The sequence below is a fragment of the Microtus pennsylvanicus genome, chromosome 5, assembly GCF_037038515.1.
Source record: "Microtus pennsylvanicus isolate mMicPen1 chromosome 5, mMicPen1.hap1, whole genome shotgun sequence".
NCBI classification, from domain to species: domain Eukaryota; kingdom Metazoa; phylum Chordata; class Mammalia; order Rodentia; family Cricetidae; genus Microtus; species Microtus pennsylvanicus.
The window spans coordinates 48,804,422-48,829,900 of record NC_134583.1 but is presented as its reverse complement, the minus strand read 5'-3'; the positions used below and the strand labels follow the sequence as shown (position 1 = coordinate 48,829,900).

Genomic DNA, 25,479 nt, shown 5'->3' with positions numbered 1-25,479 from the left:
CAAAGAAGATGACCTGCAATAGTGCTTCTGCCAGACTCTGAGATTCAATTCTAAGCCCAACTCTGGGCTTTGGGCCACTCCTTACGGGATCAAAGGCTGATGTCTGCCTCTGTTCAGAACAAATCAGTTGGACTAGCAAGTACTCAGCTTTCGGTCTTTAAAAGATTTTAAGACACAGACTGGCTCCTAAGAAAAGAAGAGCCTGGTCTCATCTGTGCCTCCCCAGAAGCCCAGGTAGTAATCTGCTGAGAACGGGAGCAGGATATGTGGAATATATGGAGGCCTAGAATGAAAGACACGTGGCAACTAGCTCTGTTTAACTACTGCCTGTCACATTTCTCTGAGTCCTGCGAAACAACTCACATTCTTCTCTCTGAATGTGACTGTTCTGTTTCTGCAGCTATGCGAACGTGTGGCAGAGTAGGGACTCACACAGCATCTGCCTGTCCAAGCACAAGATTACAACCATTACTATCAACTTACTTTCCCCAGAATTTCTTGATGCCTTTGGGGCTCCGTTTGCCGTCTGGTGTCAAGGGAGACTGGGGGCTGGACTCAGTACCAGATGAAGTAGAGGAGAGTTCATTGGTCATGCCTGTATCTTCCCAGCCACTTTCTGTCTCTCCTAAGGTGGGCAGGATTGAAAAGTATGTGAATGAGAATGAGGAGAACCTTCGGAACCCCACCCCTACACCAGAGCTATCCTTCTGTAGGAATCCAGAACATTCTTCCCAGTGTTGTCCGTAAGACAGAGCTTCATATCAAGGCACCAGGAGCCTAAAGAGCTTGGGACACCTTCAAGGCCTCTCACTAAGAACTGCTAAGGCCAAATCTAGATGATTTAACGTCTTCAATTCTAAGGTTTTAGGGCCCAAGTAATTGTAAACTATTTCCACAAGGAACTTATTATTTAATGGGAGGGAGACTTTGGAATGTGGGCAGGGCATCAGAAATGGGAAACCAAGGAATTCTCACATTCTGTCTCACCTGGATAGTCACAGTACCTAATACGGGAGCACTGACACTCCAGCCGCGATCTCCAGCAAGCCAGAAGCAGAGAAGCCACATGAAGAAGCAAGAGAGGCCAAAGTCCAGCCCAACAGTAACGGGGAGCAAAGGAATAAAAAGAGTATCATCGAGCAAAAGAGAAAAACTCAAACAGAAAAAAAACAACCCCACAAAGGACAAGGCAAAGGGTGACCAAGTCTGGTCCACAGAATCAGCACGCTGAGAGAAGGCATCAGGCCAAAGGATCCTGGTGCCACTTCCTTACAACATGAGGTGTCCACAGGCAGGGAGGGAGGATCAGCAGCCAGACAGCGGGGGTGGGGGGGGAAGATACTCTTTGTCATAGGCGGCCTCTGCATAGGTGCCAGAACTCATACTAAATGACTTGGAACAGTCTGAGTCTAACTGAACACAATTATTTAAGGGTTTATTTGGAGCTATGGAAGCCCAGCGCAGATGTAGGTTTCAAGAACTAAAGCATGAGGTGGCCCAGAGCATAAGGAGGTGGAGGAATTACGGTTAGGAAGGGAGACCTCTGAACACCAAAGTATTCACTCCTAGACCACATCAAATCCTCTGCTGCTGACTGAATCTGAACTACTCTGATTTGGGAGTCTGTATACTGTCAGTCTATTGGTAACATGGGCCATATCAATGGCAGACATGGGAGAGAGAAGACCAGGATGACAAATGAAGAAAGCAGGTCATGAAGAATAAATGGAAATGTCTAAGAGCGTGAGAAAAAGCAATAGTGGGGAGGACAGGCAGGGACTCGAGGAAGAATGGACAGAGGGGAGAATGGAGGTACAATAACTCGAGAAGCACCTTATCCACGCAGCGAATCTTTAAAAGTGGAGCCACTGTGGGACACAACTCGCCCAGGAACAACCCCCACCACTCCTAGTGTGGGCTGCAGTTACAGCTACAGTTAATGTGTTAAGGACGGAGTTCCTGAGGCTACCAACCCAGGGGCTAAATACTTACTCAGCCTCAGCAGGCTGCTCCCTGAAGAGTCAGGCTGGGAGGAGGCAGTGGGAGGAGACTTGGCAGCTTCTCCATTGGGCGTGGTGCCTGAGAGCTTCCCAGGTAATGTAGGGTATTTCTGCTCCGCTGGGAAAGAGCTGTCCTATTGGAAAGAAAGATGCCAAATTAACCATCAGACTTCAGCTCAAACCAGTCAGGAAGTCTGTGTGTGCATAAACCCTTTCTTCAAGAGTCACTTTCATTTAGTTTGTCTCAAAGATCCTTCCAAGATTGCTTTTCCTAGTCCAGGAGAAAGGTAAAGATTTACCCACACAATAAGACAGAGATGGCATCAAACCCAAATCCAGAGATAACTGTAAGTGCTCACAAAAGAGAGCCCTGTGACATGTCTCCCATGACAGAGGTTTAATGAATTCATAGTCATGTGTTCCCCCGGGCTCCTCAAAAACACGAGCCACAGTTATCTGGTGGGAGAGGAGAGCAATGGTAGTCTGGTCTGGATGTCCCTGCTATCCCCATACTTGCTTTCCTACGTCCAGGGAAGAGAGCTTTTCCTAGGTAAGACCCCTGGTCATACCAGACCTAGGCAGATCTCTCCAAGGGCTTTGCCATGAGCACAGACTATACAGACCATGACTGATGGAAGGCCATGGTGCAGCACCTATATGAGAGAGCAGGAAATGTCTGTGATGTGATAATGGTTCTTTAGCCCAATGTTATATTAAGACAGGCCAAGAACCTAAATATACATTTGGGGGGCTAGAGGCTACAATCCAGCCCAGTTCCATTAGGAACTTAGAATCATCCACTTTGGTGCAACAAGCCCTGTGCTTGGATCCTGTCTAAAAATAAACGCCAAAGAAGCAGGCTGATTTAGAGAGAAAGGTTAGCATTTATTTTGTCAAGAAGTATATAAAGATCACTAATGCTACATGCCTGAGGAAAACATATAAAATGCATTGCAAATGTGAGAATACAGAGAAAATAAGATGACATCAACTACAGATCACTTGATTGGACCCAGAAGAAAAGTATTATGAGAGGTAGAACCAATTTAAAGTCAGAGTGGGATTGGATGGCTGCCAAGACCAAGGCGCCTTTTGAAGCTTCGTTCACTGAAAGCCAAGTGAGCATTGCATTTCTGAATTCAGTTTGCTTCCATGTCCTGGCAGCTGTTTGAAATTCAGTTCATTCACTGCGCAATGACAAGCGCCTCCCAGATGAGCTTAGGGAGGAGAAATACGGACAGAGGAGACAAGACTGTTAAAGAGGTCTGGTCCGTGGGTAGCCACGTCAGAACCTCCAGAGATGAAAGCATGGCATCTTCAAGCTTGTGATGACCTGCAGGGCAGAGAGGTCAGGCATGATCAGACCTGTGGACAGCCCAGCAGCTTCCCTGGGCTAGCTCATTCACTGGCAGCTGCCTCACTCTCCCCTGAGGCACTTTCAGAGACAACACCAACGCCCAGGCTCCTCCCTGGCCCTGTGAATCGGCTCCTCTGAAAATGCACCCACTTCAGGAGTCTGTATTTTTAACAAGCGTCTTGGATTATTCTAATATTTAGTCAGACTCAGACCATGGGAAGGGAGTAGTCAAAACAGAACTGTGGGCTGGAGAGATGGCTTTGTAAGTAAAGATACTAGCTACATAGGCCCAGTGACACAAGTTCAATTCCTAGAACCCACATAAAGAGCCAGACATAGTGGTATACATATAATCCCAGCATTTTTTTATGAGATGTGAGGCAGAGACAGGAGAATCTCCCAGAAATTTGAAGGTCTGTCAGCCTGCAGTGGGGAGGCAGCAACAGAAACAAGAGGTCCTGCTTCAGTGAAAATCAGCTACCCTAAGTTGACCTCCGATGCACTGGTACGCACAGACACAAGAACATAGTTGTTTTGTTTTTAAGACTAGAGAATCAAAGAGCCTGACACCAAGTTCCATCTTACATAAGAAATACAAAATGGGCAAGGACTTTCAATATGGGTTTTTGGTTGTCAGCATCTAAGAGTCTCTAATATAAGGCCAGGCCAGCAGAAAGACTCTGACCATGACCACCCAGAGAGTGATGAGGAAACAGATATTCTTCTGAAGAGCTGATGTACAAACAGATATTCCCTAACCAAGGATGGCTTAGGCTCCAGACCCATAGGGAACAGAGAGCAATGGAGTCGGCTCTCTGAGTCCTGCTTTAGCCAAGAAGTAAAGCTGTTGGAGAAAGAAGGGCCATGTCAAGGCAGGACAGGAAGGAGACAGGAATACCTGACCCCAGTCCCGTTTCCTGTCTTCAAGTATAACCCCGGCACTGGAAAGCCAAAGAGCAGAGCAGAACCCACCTGCTTTAAATCAGAACAAAGGGGTGGCCTGCCAACACAGACAGCTAAGTTTTGGGTCAGAATGGTTCAGGGAAAGCCCTTTCTTTTTAACCTCTCAAACCCTCTATTCAATCATTTCTAATAGGGAAATAACAATTCCTCTCTTGGACTAGTTGAAAACAGTATGCCCAGAGCCCAGCGAACAGCTTCCAGCAGACAGAAGCCCAGACAACGAAGAGGCCAGGTCCAAGGGGCCAGCAATGAAGGACCCTAGATCCAGAAAAGCATACCACAGGCTGCATGTAGAATGTCACGCCTATCTGTCCCAGGTACAATTTAAAGTCTGCTGACCCACATACAGGGGAAGACAATTTACAGCGCTGAGAAGAAGGCACTCACAGGGGGCTAGAGGGACTCAATTCTAGAGTGATGGCAATGGGAGAAATGAACTCATTCCACAGGAGAACAAGTCAGGGGTGCAGGAGTCATGGGTAGCAGCTAGAATGCAAGGGTGACTGTGGCATAAGGAACACTCCGGAATAAAAAGCCTTAGTTTAAACTCAACAACCACAGTAAGGAGATGCTGTGGAAAAGCTACTGTACCTGTGGAATGGTGGTGGGATGAGGTGGTGTGTATATGGAGGGAAGAGGTGGACAGGCTGAGCTAAGTGAGGTTTCACAAGATTGTAATTCTGATCGGAGGAGCGGGAGAGCTAGGCTTAGCCTGGAATATGCACTCTGTGTAAGCACTCCTGCATCATCTTCCACAGTAAGCAGCTCAGTGTCTTAAAGCATGAAGGATGAAGCAGCTGCAGCCAAAGAGATGTAAGTGGCCTTACATCTGTTATTTAGAGATAAGTGTGAATGGCTTCTCTGAAGCTGAGGCTGGAGGAGGAATGGCTGGGCCCCAGAGCTTTACCAAGGAGCCACAAAACATAGCTTTAGGACAGAAGATCAGGCAGAGACATTTGCTCACCAATCTCCATGGCTCAAGGAACGGCTGGCTAACTATAGCACTGACTACCAAAGTACAGAAGCAAAGAGAAGCCTTTTACCAAGATATGAGGCTACAGATACAGTCTTTCTTCCACAAAGAGTGAGAAGAGCAGAAATGCCCCCATGCTGCCATCGTGGTGAGAAAGCATGCAGTGAAGTCTCGTGTCTCCTCCGCAAGGCAGAGGAGACAGCAGGGCGATGCACAGCACATTCCCCTTAAAATGCTTCAGATGGTGACTGGGTGGGGCTGACACTAATGATACGAGGCTTCAGTTTACCATGGGCTCAATATTGGTCTATGTCTACCAGCCTAAAACTGCCATCATCTGCCACTGCGGTATTCTAGGAGAAAATGGGTTCTAATGGAGCTTTTATAACATAACTTGTCCACTGAAGGCAGCCTGCGTGCACACCTGTGTTTTTAACCATGGCATCTCAGCACAGGAGAGGAGTTCTGTCAACAGTCTTCTGTGTACAAGACTACACCTCCTATATACTAACTAAACCTAGAGCCCTTCATCAAAGATTAGTTTCTCTGAGCCTACAAAGCAGAGGTGATCATGATAAATGCCATACCACAGATAATGGCAGAGAAAGTGTATTATGCATATGGAGTATACAACAATGCCATTTCCTCTTTCCTCACTCCTTCTTAACTCTTATAGTTAACATATTTTAAGGCTACAAAAGCTGTACTTTGTTAAAATACTCTAGCAAACACTACACCCGAGGACAGGTGATGGAGACATAAATGAACATACCTTGGGCTCTCCCACCAGGGACAGCTGGTTCCCATCAACACACTATGGAGTGACAGGAAGATTCGAACATGAGGAGAAAAAGAAAGCTGTGTTAGTCACACTGAGTAGTTCAGAACAACCTGCCTGTTTGCATCTGATGCACTGAGATGTAAGGACACCATCCCATCCTTCATGTTAGAGGATCACTCCTCACAGCAGGAAACAGGACACTGTCTAGCCAATGAAAGATATCCTGGACAGTTGCCAGAAGTCTGACCAATAGACCAAGAGGCACATGGCTAAGAATTGGCTGTCAACTCCAATTTCTGTGGCTCTCCACCAAGTCACTCTAATGGGGATCAGGAGACAGTATGAAGTATGGCTCACCAGAGGCTCCATCAGGGCAGAACTTGTGCTTAGTCATTGCTAGGCTCAAAGCCTCCCATTGTTCCCTCCAGTCACATGGCCAAGTCCATTCTTACACAGAGGCTACAAAGTCCTCCTTGGAGCTTTTCAGGCTTTAGCTACCTTTCTAATCTTCTAGATTATGTGGAAATTACCCCCATTACCTACGCTACTCCTTCCTTCAGAACCCCTGCAGATATCCCAGGCATACTGGGGAGATGAGGCCAGAATCCCATGATCTGCTCTAGCTTGACATGGCATATGGCTCTGACCTTGTTGTCCTGCTCCCATGTTCCCCAAAACCTGCTTTTGCCCACTTATGCATCCCAGCCCGGTGCTGGGCCTAAAGGAGTAACTCAGCACTTGGCACAGCTGGTTAATGGGCTGACCTTATCCCCAGAGTCACGTCTCAAGTCTTCCAGACTGCAGGAGAGTTTCTTCTGAGCCCTAGATAAACACGGAAGAAAGGAATCACAGTGACCATGGGAGGAGTCACTCGGGGTCACTCATGCACAGGGCATGTCAGGTGCTTATCCAGCAGCCTGTCTTAGAGTGAAGGTCAGAGATATCACCCTTATAGTACACACCCTAAGACCTTAGGGAAAGAATGGCCCAGCAGTGAGCGGTACTGGTCAGAGATGACTCCTGGGTCTCCCAGAGGAAACCCAGTGTCTGCAAAGTCAAGGGGGAGGAAAAATGCTGGTGCTGACTTGTATTTATATCCAAAAGCAATCTGGACAGGAAGCTGCAGGCAACTCCTTTGAGAGGAGTCAAGTATACTAGACAGTCACAGCTTGAAGCATTACCTAGGATCCTTCAAGCCTCCATCCTGGCTCTACCTGCCCTGAGCATTCAACTCAGAGGACCCATGTCTTCATAGGGGCTATTGTGCCAAGGACATCAAATGTATAGTTAAGGGGCAATGCTATCAGTGACCACAGTGGAATAGAGGGATGATAGCCAATGAGTCCCCTGACTGGTCTCTTTTCAATATCAGTGACTCTCAATCTATGGGAGAGAAATCCCTGAGTAGCCAGGAGAGACTGGCTTGACACTGTGCCCAGAACCCTGGGGCTATGCTCACCACACCTGCCCAGTCACCATCTACCTTGTCCAATTATCCTACCTGGTCTCCAGTGATTTCTGAGGCAAAGGAGGTGGCCCTGGGGTGGGAGAGCTGCATCGTGGCGGTACCTGTTTCACAAACAGAAGAGCAGCAAAGGAAGGCAGTTATCATTTGGGAACCAAACGTCCCCCTGATGACTCCTCTGAGAAAAATATTTCTGCCCGTGGCTACAGCCACGGTAGGTGCATTCATATGGATGCTTTGCTCATCGTGGATCAAGCAATGCAGCAGTTCTGAGAGACGTTAAGCATAGCAAGCCACCAGGGTCAAGTCACCCTTTGTCCCTAAGCTCTAGACCTTAGACATAAGTCCAGGTCGTAGCAGCAGACTCCCAGAACTTGGGGGCTGCCAATGCCTCTGTCTTTTCATAGCTTGTCTCTTACCTTTTTTCATTCAGTGGGTCACCATCACACACTACCTAAAACACCCTCTTTGGGCTTAAGTGAGTCAGAGTCAAATTCTGAGACTCTGAGAGGACATGAGTGATACAGTCACTCAGCAAGCGTCCACATCAACCCTATAGACGGAATATGCATAATCACCACCAGGGGGCAGATTAACAATCCTGTAGTAGGGATGTGCATAATCCCCTCCAGGGGGCAGATTAATAATCCTATAGTAAGGATTGCATAATCCCCACCAGGGGGCAGATTAATAATCCTACAGTAGGGATGTGCATAATCCACAGGGGGCAGATTAATAATCCTATAGTAAGGATTGCATAATCCCCACCAGGGGGCAGATTAATAATCCTACAGTAGGGATGTGCATAATCCACAGGGGGCAGATTAATAATCCTATAGTAAGGATTGCATAATCCCCACCAGGGGGCAGATTAATAATCCTATAACAGGAAATGTACAGAAACTGTGTCACCTGCTGTGGCACTGACAGCAATGACATAACATGGTGAAATGGGGAGATTGTAAGGTGGCATCACAAGAGAGAACACTGAGCTTGAGTACCGAGAAGTGAGAAGGGGTTCATTAGGAAGGTAAGAAAGAAAACACCATCTCAGGATGAGCCTGAGCAAATGAGAATGACAGGACACAGTCGAGTCTTCACTGATGCACTGACCATAGAACTCTGTCTTTTCCCTCAAGCCCCAGGTCTTTCTCGCTTTCTCTAGAAAAATCTCTAACATCATAGCACAGGTATTAAAAACTGGAGCTTGCTGGTCAGACAGATCTGGGTTTAAGTTTTATTCTGCTACCCACCTACAGTGTGACCTAGAGACTATTACTCATCCTCTCTGAAACTCGGCCTTATTGTAGTGAAACAAGAGCCCTTACAGGGTGTTGTAAGAACTAAGCCATGCACACTGCTCATGGCAGCGACCACCAGACGAACTGAGCAAGTCCTGATTACTATTCAGGTATAACTACCAGCAACACAATGTATTTCATTGAGTCACTAATGGGGGAAGGGTTTCACTGGAAGACACTGGTCCTTCGTTAAAGAAATGATTCAGCTGGACAGTTAAACAGTCATTTCTAGAGCTCAGGAATCGTTTGGCCCTGGTGCAGCCCCACCCCCTCAAGCCCTCTGTCTATGAACCTGTTCCCTTATCTGTGTTTAACCAAGTTCTAGAGAGTGACAGAGTAGGACCAGATTCTAAAGCAAGAGAAGAAAATCCATGTGCAGGCTAGAGGGGCTGACAGAGGTGTGTGCGAGGCAGGACTACATTGCTGGGGACGATGCCTGTATTTTAAGATGGACTCACTTATTAACCAAATATTCTGAAGTCTACTGGGAATAAGTCATAGCATCAGACTCCGAGAAGCCTTGGTAAATAAAACACTACCCTTGTTCTGTGCTACATGCCAGGAGGAAATACAAACAGAAAGCCAATTAAAGAAGAAAACTCTCGCCCTTCAGAGTCCCAGTGGCCACCATGCTGTCCCTAGCCAGAACTCAGGCCTGAGCCTGGGTCCTTGTTCCCCAACCTTCTTGCTGTGAGCTTGAGGACAATTCCCCGGGCTTAACTATTCATCAGTTAAGATACACAGTGGACAGGTGCCTGGCCTGCCAGATGCCTTCCCTGGTCAAGGCACACTCCCAAGGACACCTTGAACCAAGGAAGTGCAGTACCTCTTGTTTCAGTACTTCCTCAGGGTTTTTATTCGTGGTGTTCCGTTTTCTGATGCCCCCCTCCATTTCATCTTCATTGATTGAGAGGGTTCTCTCGGAAGGCCCTGGAAATAGTAAGGCAATGGTAGCAAATCACTATTGTGAGACTTGCTCAGAGGAATCATACCACAAAGCCCTCATGGTGTGTAATCTTCATTAGCACATACAGAGGAGGATTGTTTCAACTTAGGGGTTTGACTCCATTCTGGCTCAAAAACAGAAGTACTAAGACACATGGAAAGTTCTATGGTTTGAGTATGGGGTGTCCCTGTCTGGTTCTCGCGGGCCAATGTTGCTGTTTTGGGAACTGGGAGACCTTTCAGTGGTGGAACCTTACTGGAGGATGTGGACTGCTGAGCTGAGCTGTGATCCTTGGAGGTCACTGTTCAATCTTTCCACTTCCTGGCCAATCAGAATACAAGGAGTCGCTACATACTCCTGCTGCCATGGCACACTGTGTTTTCAAACAGTGAGCCAAATAAATTCTTCCTCTCTTACCTTACTTCTTGTTTGGTATTTTATCGAAATAAAAAGAGCAATTACTACATAAAGACACGTTAATAGTGTGATTGGAAAAATTCTCCAGAACGTCCAATCAAGGGCTGCCATGAAGGTCACTTTAGGGTCAAAGTTTATCCCTGGAACAGAAGTAAGCCACTTCTTGCTTCCAGCTTTCTTAATCCTTGGCAAAGGGCAACCAGGACTCATGAGGTATCTGGCCCAAGACCAAAAAGAATTAGAGAAAAGAGGCTGAGACAAGAGCCTGGCAGATTCCTTGGGCAGGAACCAGTCAGTTCCTAACCCAGTAGAGACAAAGTTTGTTTCCAAACAGAGTTAGTAGCTCAGCCAGAATCAGATATCCTTAAAAACAACCCTCCTGTGCGACGTAACCGCTCCTGCAGGATCCACCAGGAGAGCCAGTAGAATACACGCGCTACTGTATGCTGCACTTGTGTGTGGGGTACACATGAAATACATGACTTTCTACGGCAACCTGGGAACCTGGAGACTCACAGAGTCCCCAAGTTGTCTTCTACACCTGTCAGGAACTTCAGACCCTGTGAGAAACCCACGAGGCCTCTGACAGACCCAGCCTGACTCCTGTCAGTCCCTCTGAGGTGGATCCTAAGAAGACAGATTGACGGCCTCTAATGGGGGAGGGGGGTTCCCAAGAGCTAAAACTGAATGCTGTATTTTCTTGTGAAGTTCCTAGAAGTTTCATTTGGTGAAATTTCTAGAAATCACCATCTGTACCATCCAAGAATCTACACACAGATCCACTCTCCAGTACATCTCCCGTCAGCGGACAAGCGACCTGATGGCAGAATTTCTCCTGCCTCTGACACAGGAGATGAAATGTCTTTCAGGGGAAATGGGTTGGTTTCTCCTCCTCTTACCTTGAACTGCCATCACCATCTCCTTCACTCTTAGGTACTGGTTCAACAGCCCCTTTAGCTCCTCTATCCGACGGTCCTGCCACAGCAGAAGAACAGATGAAGATTAGCACCACCACTGGTTAACTTTATTTGGAACACAATAAAGAAAACCCCATATAAGACCTCTAAGGACCTCCAAAAGAGAAATTCAAGGTCAAGTTAGGCCTAGAGGTCTGCCTCATGGGCTGCTATAGACGTAGCCTGAAGAGGCCTCCATGGTGGCAGAAGTATAACTCTGTCTCCTACTCTCATGAAGAACACTTCTGATTCCTGGGTCACCCTCTGGGGCTACACACATAAGACACATCCCAGTTTCCTCACCCATCCCTTAGTAGTCTGAAGTACGTTACACAACAGAATATATTCCAAGAAAGGATTCATTATTTCAAGGCTATAGTCTGGGGACTCAGGTCACACAGATCCTGGGATACGTGGGTACGTCTGCTATCCACCAGTTCGCCTGACCCTGTGCAAAATTCTCAAGCATTCTGAGTCTCTCTCTTCAGCTGAGAATATGGGGCTGTGATTCCCAGAGACACTAGCTAAGTGCTTTGCTAGGTGAGGATGAGGTTATTTTATGATTGTGCAGGAATCAGATATGAAGAATGTAAGGTGGCAGGAGAAACTGAGGCACGACATGCTGCGGAGTGTCACTGTGATAGTTCTACCGTGAGGAGGAAATTGCACACACAGGGCTGTTGCTGAGTTTCGCTAAGAGTTCTGGCATTAGTGAGCACAGGGTTATTTTTTTCAGCACACAACCATGAACAGGCAGGGTTCTAAGCTGCTTTTGGGAGACTCAGTGTGGGTAAAGTTCCCAGGCTTATAAACATGTACTAAAGATGAGTCTCCTCTGAAAAGCTGTGACCGTAACATATCTTGTCAATGACAGCATGCCACTCTCTAGTAGAGCAGAGACCAACAGGGACCAAATAGAGTCAGTGGCGCCTACAAGGAAAGAACAGGGTGGCACAGCAATGCCTCACCTTATCCTCATTAGCAACCAGCAGCGTTTCCATGCCCATTTTCAGACGGTGGATTTCTTGATCTAAAAGAATGGACATAGAGAAAAAAAATTTTGTACAAACGCTGACAGCTATTACCATATGCTGATGGTCCTTAAACATAAAGATTGATGGGTGAATGTGGCTCCTTTTTATTTGCTGAAGGAACCTGGGATGGTGTCTGGCACAGTGGGTCTCATTAAACATCTGTTGAATACATTTATGAATAACCTAGTGCTTTGTCTTCTCGTCTAGATGGCATCTAGGGGCAAAACAAAACAGCATTTACTCAAAAATGACAGAGAGGAATAAACACAAACAGCATCTCCTAAGAACATAAATACTCATATTCTATGTAGGCATATGCCAAGGCTCCTGACCATGGAGCCTTGGACTCAGAAAAACTAGAAGCAAAGGAAAATTTTATAAAAGAAAACTCAAAACAAATTTATGGATGATAAATGGACTGGGCATTATTCAAAGGCTTGGTAATTTGGTTAAATTTAAAATTGTAAAATCTGACTAAAGAAATGTTTATAAAGAAAAGTTACAGGCCTATAATCATAGCTATTCAAGGCTGAGGTAGAATATCTAAGGACTGAGCCCTTTTTAAAAAACTTATGAAGACCCCATCTAAAAAAAATAACTAGAGATAGGGTATAGTAACAGAGCAATGTATCTTCTATGCACAAGGCTTTGGGCTCAGTCCAAAACCAAAATGAAAAAAATTAAGGAGAAGATGGCTCCATTAGTAAACACAGTTGCCATTGTGTCTGATACCTTGAGTTTAAGCCTCAAGATCTACATAGTGGAGAGAACCGATTCTCACAAGTTATCATCTGATATCAACACACGTAATGTGGCATGTGTGTACCTGCTTGCATGTGCGCACACACACACACACACAAATAAATAAACATAACAGTAAAAACAACAAAACAAAAATAAATGTTTAGCTTTACTAATAAATACACAAAAACAAATATTATGGTTCAGGGAGAGTAATGCCCTTCGTCACAAATGGGTAAGAGCTCTGTGTTGGTCCATGGTAGAAAGATAAAGGCTTTCTCCAAGTTTAGACTCAATGGGACATGCCTGACTTTTTCTAAATAGGTCTGAAGAGTGACCAATGTCTGAAAGAGGAAGAGACAATTTGCAAGATTCTTGGAGGTTTTGGAATTGGCATGGACCTGGATATTCTAATCAAAACAAATAAACAAACTTTGCTTAACCCTAAAATGAGATAAGCAGCAGGAAGAGATGCTGTATAGGAACAGTACAAGAGACAAGGGATCCCTAGTACAGATATCCTGTCTCTTCTGGGACTGTTACTAAGAAGCAGCATCAGGAGATGTGTGGACTTTGTGTGAAGAGCTATTGGCGCTCATGGCAGAGCGAGTGGAGTCTTAGGCTTCTGGTACCAGCATCGGTTCTGCCACTCAGTTTGCAGAGGTGGGAAGGGCATGGGGAGGGGAGGGTAATTTCAGATAAATACTGTTAAAGTTGGATGAACTAGTCAGAACTCAACTTGACTCAGCATAAATGATGGTCTAAGCTTGGGAAGGTTCCTATTACAAGGCTGCAGAATGTCCTCACTCCAGCTGGCGAGCCAAGCCAGGCAATGGTGAGGCAGAGATAAGGCTAGACAGTAGCAGCAACCCATAGGACTGACATTGCTCAGCACCCAGGTGGGGAGTAGAGAAGCTGGGGTGTATGTGCTCTTTCTGTATCCATGAAGAATTGTCACAAACATACTATGTATGTTAAGAATAATATTTGAGGGTTTCTTCTGTTTTTAATCAACAAGACTTGAACTGCCCAGGGAACATCTAGTATCATTTCATGCATTCAATGACTCAGTTTCAGAGTGGACCAAACATTGTGCTACAATCTGTAGTGTTTTAAAACAAAGATTAAAAAAAAAATTCCTTGCCCCAACACCTCCCAAAATATAGCACTGCTAATTTATAGTGTGGGCTATGTTAGGAACAAGAGGCTGCTGAATGTAAGAATAACAAGAGCAGTGTTACCCACTTGAGGTTGGGTGGCCAGTCGGAGCTTCCTGGGAAATGACATTTAAGTAGGGCTCTAAGGATGACAAGGAATTGACTTTCTTTTGTAACCTTGCGGCCTTGTACAAATGTCAGGCAGGATGAACTTCTAAGCCTCCTCTTTGGTGGTAACATCGAAGCAAGTCCTTTCAATCCAATAAAATCAGGTGGTTTTAGGGAAAAAAGCTCCAGAGGGGGCTGTGTGGGCTGCATGGAGCTTCAGTTAGCATTGTAAGAAAAGCCTTCAAAGATGAGTGTTCTAGATAAAGGAGGGAGGGGTATGACAATGATATCACACCAGAGCTCAGATTCACAGGCAAGCTCCCATGTACACATAAGCGCGCGCGCACACACACACACACACACACACACACAGAAACGTGTGTGTGCACTCACACACACACAAACACACATACAGTTATCCACAGATACATGTCCACTTCTAAGAGTGGGCCTAAGATAACGTGCTCTGTCACAGTCAATTTAGTTACCTCGTTCTGCATGGTCACTGTGGAGAGCTGCACTCCGGGAGAGTTGGCTGTGAAGACGCTCAATTTCTGCATCTTTTAGGGCCACCTGTTCTTGCAGCTGGGCTACCTCAGCCTGAGGGAGCAAGAGAGAATCCCTTCCAGGTCAGAGAGATTTCTAGCTCATAACAAAGCACCTCATATCACAGCATAGAGCACACTGGGCCCCGAGAGGCAGGAGGGGTGAAGGGCATAGGGCAGGAGTGACAGTGTACCCGCCCACCCCACCAGGTGGAACCCTGAAGAACAATCTCACTCACCTACCTAGCATCACCTTGTTCTATCTCCACACTTCCTAATCTGACCAAGCTCTTTCTCTTCCCTGCTCTGTAAAACCCGGGGAAAACTGAGACCTGGGAGCTGGGATTACATACAGTGGGAAGGCTGTCTCTGTTGGACCATTGATTTTGCATGTGGTCTTTCCTCTCCCAAGATACACATACTCATATGCCATTGTAACAATTATATGTAACTCTGTCTTTCCACACACTTGAAAATCATGGAGATCAAATCTCTACTGCTGATTTTGAGGTGAGCCACGAGTTCTCTCCTTAGATACTCTCCATTTGTGCAGTTAATGCTTTTGCCCAACCTCCAGGCACAGTTGAACGCTTACCCAAGTGAATATTACATGCTTTAGAGTGTGTTTAGTATGTATACTTTTTTGAAGGGAAAACACATAAGCACACTGCACACAAATTCACATGTGCACACATTGGCATTGGCACTGGGCAGTTCCCACATCTTCACTATGCCTAAGAGGCTACAATTCACTACATATGGTTATCCATGTTTTCCAGCTCATTGGAAAATCAGAACTCTGTCTGTCTCACTCCAAGAGACCCTTTGGAGCCAAACAAATCTAGAATCTCTAATGTCCTAGAGACGTAAAGGAAAAACAGGAGAGACAAGGTCAGATTTCCTTACTGCAAAGCTCGCAATAAAGTCCTGTCCCCAAACTCTGGGCTCTATCCAGAATCAAGAGAACCAAGTCTGAATATTCCATTCAGCTTACTGAGACAGGCAGCCATGGACCACACATCACCTGGGTCCCACGTATCGATGGACTTATGGATAACGGTGCCAATGGTTTCTGACAATTTTAGCTGTAGGATTCTCAACCCAAATGCATTGCATTTTCACAAGGGTCAGGATACTGTTTGGGGATGACCTCTCAGCTTTTCTTGCATGCCTTCTTGCCTGTGGTTCCTTACTGTGGAGAGGGTGGTCTGTTAGGAATCCAATGTTGATGCTCATCTGGGCCTACCGAGACAGAGTGCAGCACCTGGCTCTTAGGAGTCTCTTCCTGAGACCGGCCTCTGTATGAGGTCACTGATGTACTATGGATCCTGTCTCAGTTTCTTTTATATTTCATGTGTTCCATGATCAAGGCAACTTAAAGAAGAAAGTTTATTGGAGGCATACAGTTTCAAAGGCTGACTCACGACCATGACAGCAGGAAACATGGTAACAGACAAGACAGGCAGGCATGGCGCTGAAGCAGTGGCTAGGAGTTTATATCGTATCTATGAGACAAAGAAAGCTAACTAGGAATGACGTGGACTTTCAAAACCTTAAAGTCTGACTCCCATGACACATCACATGACATCCCATGACAATAAGACCATACCTTCTAATCCTTCCCCAACAGTTCCACCAACTAGGGAACAAGTATTCAAAATATGAACCTAAGCCACAAAGCCCACAGACCAAGCAACTTGATTCAACCTTTACTCTGGAATGGCTATAGAACAGGAGAACACTACAGGTTCCCTGCTATCCTTAGGTTATCTGACCCATAGGTAGATGGGAAGCTCTATCCAGAACCATGAAAGCAGCAGCTATCTCAGCCATTAAACCAGCCATAAAAACCAGCACTCTGCTGCCAGAGGTTCAAAACCAACAGAAGCCTGGCAGTGAGGTAGAGATGGGTGCTCAGGGTTCCCTGGGGGCAGGGAAGGAAGTCTACATCCCTACAGGGCTATCATATTAAATTCAAAGGACAAACTCCTGTGCTTGCACTGAAGATGAGCCTTTAGTGACAGAGGAGGCTTAGAGAGAAAACTGAACAGCTTACAAACACAGGGAGGATTTCAGTGGAGAAGCGGCCACTGCAGGAAGGGGAGAGAAAGCACAGAAATGGGAGACCCAGGCCTGAACCTCACCCTGGCCACTTGAAATCTCATGGTCCTTACCAGCAAGCCAGCAACAAATACAACCACTGCGTTATTTTCTGACTTAAAAGAGGAAAAGTGTGCAAAGGGCTGGGTGGGTTCTGGCAGGAGGGGCTCCACACCTGGGAATCATTAAAGACTCCACAGCCGGCACCTCACAGGTCCGCATGCCAAGGCAGAGAGCTTGGGTGAATTAAAAGGAAAAGCGGTCCTTGATTTTATAACAAAGGGTGGCACGTGCAACTTCAAAGGTTTCACCAGGGCTGGACTTGCAAGGGTCAATGCTGCAGTGGAAAGTTTTGAGCTCCTGGAAAAACAAGGCTTTTAGAACTGGTGACACCAAAGACCAGCACACAGGGCTGTCTGTGCGCAGACAACAGCCCGTCGCCAGGCTGGGCCTGACTGGCAGTGAGTGTGGGAGAGTTATTCAATTTCTCAGGCCTCCATTTTATCATCTGTGAAATGGTTAAGTGTATTTTTTATATTTATAAATGAGAATAGTATTATACAAATACTAACCAAAACTTAGTATTTATAAGATAAATACTAAATAAAAAGGGCATTTTTATTATCTTAAGAAATAATAAATATTTAAATAGGACAAAAACATAATATACATTATAAGTTGTCAGCACCAGGAACTGAGAAAGAAATGGAGAAAGGAACGGAGAGAAATGAGGAGGAGGGGAAAAGAGGAAGGCAGACCATAGAGAAAAATAACTGGGAGAAAGGAAATACTAACAATGGCTGTCGTGGCTGGGTGATCTGGGCAGTTTTTATTTTCTTTCTTTTAAAAATACTTTAAAAAATTATTTTATGTGTACTGCTGTTCTGTCTGCAATGGGTATTTATGTACCACATGAAGGCAGTGAGAGCAGAAGCCTGAAAACGTTCTGTGTCTCCTAGAACTAAAGTCACAGACGGTAAGAGCTGCTATGTGGGTTCTGGGAATTGAACCTAAGTATTGTGGAAGAGTAGCTGGTGCTCTTTATTTGCTGAGCCATCTCTCCAGTTCTTTATTTTTGAGACAGGGTCTCACTGTGTAACTCTAGTTGGCCTGGATCTTACTATGTAGACCAGGCTAGCCTCAAAGTCACAGAGATCTGTCTGCCTCTGACTGCTGAGTGCTGCGATTAAAGGTGTGAGCCACTACACACAGCCCTCATTTAATTTTTATTTTATGGTTCGAAATTTTTTACAATGAGCATTATTTTTTAATAATTAGCAATTCACTTTAGGAAAAACAAAGGCACAAACAAACACAATAATTCTAATCAAAAGTTTGTGTGTGTGTGTGTGTGTGTGTGTGTGAGAGAGAGAGAGAGAGAGAGAGAGAGAGAGAGAGAGAGAGAGAGAGAAAGAGAGAGAGAGAACACACGTTTGTGTGCAGACTAGAGGAGGGGTTCAATTATTCCTCAGGACATGTTCACCTTCTTTGAAATACAATATCCCACTGGGATCTGCGGTTCACCAATTAGACTAAACTGGCTAGACAGTGACACCCCCCCCCCGGGATCTACCTGCCTCTACACCCCCAGTGATGCGGTCACAGTCATGAGAGTTCCCACACCTGACTTTTTACATGGTACTGGAGACTGAACTAGGGTCCTCAGGCTTGCTTGACAAGCCTTTTATTGACCAAACTGAACCCTCTTCTCAGCCCTCAGAAGCATTGTTTTTAAAACTCAGACACAAACTGAATACTAGAATGGCCACATGCATCACGAGGTGTCAGCTCTGGATGGTTCTACAGAGAAAAGCAGATGTGTTTTCTCCCATAGGGGCAGCAGCCCAGGCTTCCTCCAGGAGAAACTCTATCTAGGGTGGCTAAAGAGTTTCCTTCCTCCTCCTGATGCCCAGGGGGTACAATGTTGTAGTACAGGCACACAATGTGTGGCGAGCAAATCAGGGGGGTACGAATGTCCGTCTGCTCCAACGGCCAACGGTGTTGGGAGTTTTTATGCTCGTCTATTCATTTTGAAATGTATTATATATTTTCCAAACAATACATTCATAGGCTGACAATTTGGCTCAGTAGGTGAATGCTCTTGCCATCTAAACGTAATAACCCAAGACAGCCCCCTCCCCAAGTCATCCTGACCTCCACAGGGAGCCTAACCACATGCACGCTTACTGTCTCTTCTGTCCTCCCTCTCTTACACACACACACACACACACCAAAAACAGCATAATTATGTTTTAATGTGATGTCTTCTATTGTTCATTTGACAACTAATTTGACATTTGAAAGATACAATATGCAGACAAAAATAATTAAATCATTTTTTGTGTGTTTGTTTTTGCTATTGCTGTTCTTTCCTGAGACAGAAGCATGCTATGTAGGCCATGCCGGCCTAGAACCCACTGTGTAGTCCCAGATAGCCTCAAACTCCAAGTGCTCCTCCTCATCCCCCCAGTGCTGGGATGACAGGTACCTCACCACACCCAGCTGAGCCACTCCCACATCCACTCCTCCAACCCCTGCAGTTCGACAAGGGAGAACTAAACAAGAATGGGAGAAATTATCTCACTAATTCTTAGCGTCCCTTACACAGCAAACTCCCCAATTCAGTAAAAAGGCTTTGACTGAAAAAAATAAACCAAAGACTTTACCATTTTAGCAAAGCACTCTTTTCTTAAACTACAGCATGATTATTGTTTTCTAACTTATTTTTTTAGAAAACTGACTATAATCAGGACTGCTATCCCTGATCTGGCAGCCCACCAATGCAGTCACCTAGAAACCTCGACTAAGTCAGCAAGGAACCCCAGGACACTGCCGTGGAAGAAGCGATGGCTGGGGCGCCACGGTAGCTCACACTTCAGTGCACAGGCTCTCAGGAGGAAACTTTCTACAACACGTCTCCCTGCTGCCGTCTGGGCACCACGGTGTGGGGCTGGGTTGCACTTCCACACTTTTTGCTGTAGGGAGCCCTGAGAGTGAACCCCTCCTCGGGCACCTCACACTGCCTTTTACCTTAGTGGCCTTCAGCTCCCACTCATACTGGTTCCGTTCATTCTCCAGCTCTTCCACTTTGATTTTGAGGTGCTTGAGCTCTTGCAGTAACTCCTAGGGAGAAGAAGGAAGGTGACAGGGCTGTGGCACACAAAGAGAATAACATAAAGTCTCCAACTGGACAAATCTCATGCAGAGGGAGTCGGGGCGGCAGCAGGGCAGCAGGCTCCATGACTGCAGCTTTGAACTTTAAACATGGCCTGTGATCCAGAAAAGGCCACCTGGTCATTTAAAAATAAAGGCCAGGGAATTCCAGACATAAGAGAGAAACAATTGCTGTGTGTGTGCATACATGTGCATCTGTGTGTTCATAAATATGTAGGCCAGAGGACAACCTTGAGTATATACCTCAGCCACTGTCTTTTTTTTTTTTTTTTTTTAAAGAACAGGTCCCTCACTGGCTGGTAAACCCCAGGGATCCACCTATCTCTACCCTCCAGTGCCAAGGCTCCAAACATCTGTATGCTTGTTTGTTTAAACATGGGTTATGGGGATGAAACTCAGATCCTCACGCTCATCACTTTCCCAACTGAGCTGCCTTCCCACCCAAAACTCAAAATTACCCTCTTGTTCTTATGTTGTCATTCCTTTCTCTGACCCCTGAACCCCTATGCCCAGCTCATGCACAAGTGTGTCACAAGCTGGCAGGGCAAGCTTGTGAGTGGGAGAAACGGAGATGCTGAATGGAGGCAACTTCCCTGATGGTGCAGAGGGAGGAGTACCTTTCTGCACTGACGGTGAGTGGGAACCCAGAGGAGGGAATCGGCAACTCTCTAAGCATCACAGCCAGTAAGATTCGGGAAAGGAACACTAAGTGCCAAGTGCAGATACCACTGTGAGCGACCTGCTCAGATGAGGGGGTTAAGCAGGGAAGGCATGCTGAGAGGAGCCACGACAGGAGGCATCCATGAAACAGCCTTTGTGGTACAGCAGAGATTAGATGTCAGCATGTACTAGAGATGATACTCGGGAGCTACAATGGCATTGGGTTCTACAAATCAGCGTTCTCAGAGTGATGCTGCGTGGACAGGAAGTCAGTGAAGCTTCCTGAATGGAAAGGGATACCTGAATACATAGTAATGGAACAGGAATTCATGCTTGTATTTAGATCCCTGGATAAAATTTCTTCAGTAAAGGGGGCAACACTCAGCACTATTATCTCTGCTGGTTTGTTTCCTTCTTGTGAGATAGGGTCTCACAGCCCAGGCTGGCCTGGAGCTCATTATGTAGCAGAGCTTGGCCTCAAACTTGTAATCCCACTTTCGCCTTCCACACTGAAGATAACAGTATGTACTACCAGTGTGCTCTGCCAATGTCTTGAACCAAAATTTACTTAATGGACAATCATTTCAGGTAACAACTATCTCCTATCAGAAGAACTGGTGTAATAGGAGGCTGCTTGTTTGTTTCCTGGTTGCCTGGCAGCTCAGACCCTAAATAATCACACAGAAACCACACTATCTGTAATATTGTTTGACAACAGCCTAAAGCGCCTATTTGTAGTAGGAGGCCATTTCTTTGTTCCCAGCTGCTCAAGCCCGAAATAACCACACAGAAACTATATTAATTAAATCACTGCTTGGCCTATTAGCTCTAGCTTCTTATTGGCTACCTCTTACATCTTAATTTAACCCATTTCTATTAATCTGTGTATCCCCACGTCCCTGTGGCTTACTGGGTAAAGTTCCGGCATCTGTCTCAGACGGGACTACATGGCTTCTCCCTTTCTCCGCCTCCTTCCAATTTTCAGTTTGGTTTTCTCCCACCTAGCTAAGTTTTGCCTTGCTACAGGCCCAAAAGCAGTTTCTTTATTAACCAATGGCATTCACGGCATAGGAAGGAGAATCCCACATCAAATTGGCATAAAGGTCATCAACTCCACTTGGGTCCAAGCTTTATTTGTGTCATCATAACCAAGAATATTACATCTCATTTCCCTCCCAACGTTCTACCATGACTCTGGTCTAGCAGTGAGTATGGATACTCCAAGTCTCTTCAAATGGCTATGCTTTGTGACCTTGACCCTGTGGAAAACACTGATTGCTGAACTCCCAGAGGAACAGTGGCAGTGGCACACCAATCTGATCACGGCACTCCCTTGCTTCTCAGAGCTTCAAAGTCCATCCTGACCGGCCTGTCCTGTCCCAGACGGGCTCTAACACATCACACTGGAGAATTACAACTCCTCTTCTGACTTACACCTCTACACACAGAATTCTCCTTCTAACTGCCACCATGTAAACCCTACCCGGACCTCCACATGGCCTCAGACCCCTCAGCAGGATTCTCTGGTGTTTCCCACAAATCCCCGATAAGGTTTATCTGTAGGGTTGCCAATGGCTAGTTCTGTTCTCTTCTGTGATGTCTGGGGAGTCTTTGTTAGCTGCTTACCCAGCAGGTCCTGGCATATAGCTGTTGACAAATGAGTATCTGATATTCAAGTCATTATTTAACTGGCTTAGGTGTCTGCATTCTGAGATAATCAGCCATGAAGTAACACTGCTTCCACCTGCATTTTATAAGATGATTTATTGAGAATGACTTATAGCTGGGGTGAGTATTTCTAAATACAACTTGAAAAAAAAATTCTCCAAGCTAAGGTGACTATGCCTTTGATTTTCATCAGTGGCTTTGAGACCTTTGGCTGTCTATTCGAGCTTGCCAGAGATTCATCTTCTAGTAATGTTGCTGGGCCTCCTGAGCTGCCCCAGAGTCCAGCGCAGGACAGAGGGTAGGAAGAGTCTTGTCTTAGTGGAGCTTCTCAATCTGCTGTGAGAGGGCACCGTGCCCAAACGGAGCAGAATCAGGAGGACACAAGCTACTGCTCTCTGGGCTCTTGTGAGTTCTTTGACATATGGCCCAAAAAGTCACAAACTCGCTATACTGTGATTATTATGCAGGCATTATTTTTCTTGGAAATTCAGAAGATGAATTAAGTGTTTACAACAAATGAAAACTCAGTGTTTACTCTTTCAAGTGGGGTTGGGGCTAATCTTCTCTAAACATATATTTGAAATAATTTTTTGACATGCCATTTTTTTATTAAAGAGAATCACAAAATGAAGCCTCATTTAAATACCCAGTCCTAGAAGAGGGATGTCTGGATCACACACTAGGATAGGAGAATCTCCCACCACCCAGAGCCTGTGGTGCACCTCCATCCTATTCCCGAAGGGGGGAATGTGGCCTTCTGAGGGCTATTTTCACCTGCTCAAACTTTGCCTGATTACGGTTCCTGAGCCCCCCACCTCATGTCAACATAAGCTTGTATAAGGCCAAGTTCTGCCCTGAGGTAGCAGCAGAACCATGCGAAGCCACTGCACACCATTCTGGTTAGGAGAAACACCAGCCTCCACCAGTGAGATATCACACACACACACATGCTCTGGTATACTTAAGTATGGCTCCTACAGGTGACCCCTCCCAAGGGGCACAGTCCTGGCTGCAGGGCTGGGGCTTGGCCTCATGGTCATCGGCCACCAGCTCCTCAGGGTGGTCCCTAGCGAGTAACAGACGCTCTTGAATCTGCCTGTGGATGTCCAGCTGTAGCCTACACATCTGTTCCTGCAGCTCACTGATCACATTCAGAACTGACTGTGGGAAGGAAGAGAAAAGAGAGAAAAAGCACACAAGGTCAGTCACCTTCAGATCCAGACCTCCCTGGAGAGCAGATGAGAAGGAAAGGAAGTTTGCAGAGGGTGAGCATGATGGGGAAGAAAGGGTGACCCCCGGTCCATGGCCAGGCCCCTCTCTGATAAACATAAAACATGTCATCCCCCCCCCCCCCCGCCCCAGTCCTGCTCCATCCTTGGACCTGTCTTGAAGATTGACGATTGACATCTACTTTTTGCCATACTGGATGGCCATTCTTCTAAGTCAACAACCAAGGCACAGAGAGTTTGGCAGATCCCTTCATCCAAGCAGAAGCAGCAGCAAAGGTAGATGACACAGAACCAAGGCACACTCCCTCCACACCTACAGCCATGCTACACTCGCCAACACCTGCGAACAGGTGAGCTCCAGAGCACACACATTTGTGTGTAATGATGCACCCCCAACTCTAACCCCATCCAGATGTTAATCGGCTTATTTGAATATCCAGCCTATATTCCTCCATCCTGTCAAATGGTGTTCCGAGCCATGTTTTTGTACCAATGCACTGGAACATTTCCAGCCAAACAATGAGTTAAGTCTGATGAAACATACCTTAATCTGTATGCATGCATTGGGATGGGTGTGTGTGTGTGTGTGTGTGTGTGTGTGCATGAACGCGTGTGCACACGAGTGTCGAGGCCAAGATGCATGAATCAAAGTCAGCAGACAACTCAGAGGAATTGGTTCTCTCCTTCCACCTCGTGGCAGACTGGCATTGTCAGCAGTGCATAGCCTCACCCACTGAGGCACCTCACTGGCCTGTGACTTCCTTCCTACTTCGTTTTCAAGGTTCTCACATCCCTCAGAGGTTTGGCTCTAATCTTTTTCTGCCAGTTTTAAAATTAAGACGAGAATGTTTTGTTTCCAGATTTCCTGAACTTGCTCATACAGTGACAGGGCTGAAGCTCTGTGGCCCAGTGCTTACCTAGCATGCGCAAGGTCCAGGCTTAGATCGCTAGCACACACAGGAACTTAAAATTTTTTTTTTGCTAATATTAAAATATATTGAGCCACATCTGGAGCTGGGGAGATAGTCCGTCAGGAGGGCCTGAATTTGATTGTCAGAATTTACGAAGAAAAAGAAGAAACAAAAGGAACAACAAAAAAACTCACTGGAAACATTCAGTGTGGAACTGCAGTTCTTTGCACCTACTATAGGCAGGGCGAGAAACAAGCGCACTTTCTCGTTCCTCTTATTAAAAAGATACCTTTCTTTTAAAAGGCTATTGGTCTTAGCATTGTTTGGAGTTTGCCCTTCCTCATGTGGGTCACACAGGTGCACCTCTGTCCTTAGTAAATGCCCTTTTCATCTCTTGTGCTGGTCCCTATGAAACCTAGTTTCCCTCAAGGAAACTACACTAAGCCCGTCCCTCTTACTGACACTGCACACAGTCAGACCTTATTTCTCAGCAGCTGAGGATGGTTCAGTAGTCTCCTCTCTAGAGTACCCAGCCTGTGCTTAGCTTTGTCCTCACTCGGGTTCATGAATTTCTGGCTAACAGGTACTCTCATACCCCTACCATTTTACAGTATTAGTCAGGCTTCCCTCCATTTCCGAAACTGAAGCCAAGTCCGTTTCCCCAGTTTTGTTCCCTGGTCTCTGAGTAAGAAAAGTGAGAAAAACCATTAAACATATTTGATGCACATCAGCTTTGACTGTGGACTTTACAGATCCAGAAAGACAGGCAGTGGTGGTACACACCTTTAATCCCAGCACTCAGGAGGCAGAGGCAGGCGGATCTCTGTGAGTTCGAGGCCAGCCTGGTCTACAAGAGCTAGTTCCAGGACAGGCTCCAAAGCTACAGAGAAGCCCTCTCTCAGAAAACTAAAAAAATCCAGACAGCACTCCCACTTCCGCCCACTTCCGTCCTTATCTGTATCAGACAGCGTGCAGATGTAGGCCAGAGGTTGG

The 25,479-nt window shown here is 46.0% G+C and overlaps 1 protein-coding gene across 1 annotated transcript in view; it reads right to left on the bottom strand.

Moving 5' to 3' along the window:
* Positions 1 to 25,479, bottom strand: part of Ppfibp2 (PPFIB scaffold protein 2) — a 177,364-nt gene that overhangs the window by 17,734 nt on the left and 134,151 nt on the right. The window contains 11 exon segments of the mRNA XM_075971819.1: positions 484 to 625; positions 1,005 to 1,037; positions 1,993 to 2,134; positions 6,066 to 6,107; positions 6,839 to 6,896; positions 7,576 to 7,643; positions 9,667 to 9,770; positions 11,103 to 11,178; positions 12,128 to 12,189; positions 14,688 to 14,799; positions 19,875 to 19,967. Of these exon segments, the coding sequence (XP_075827934.1) occupies positions 484 to 625; positions 1,005 to 1,037; positions 1,993 to 2,134; positions 6,066 to 6,107; positions 6,839 to 6,896; positions 7,576 to 7,643; positions 9,667 to 9,770; positions 11,103 to 11,178; positions 12,128 to 12,189; positions 14,688 to 14,799; positions 19,875 to 19,967 (932 nt within the window).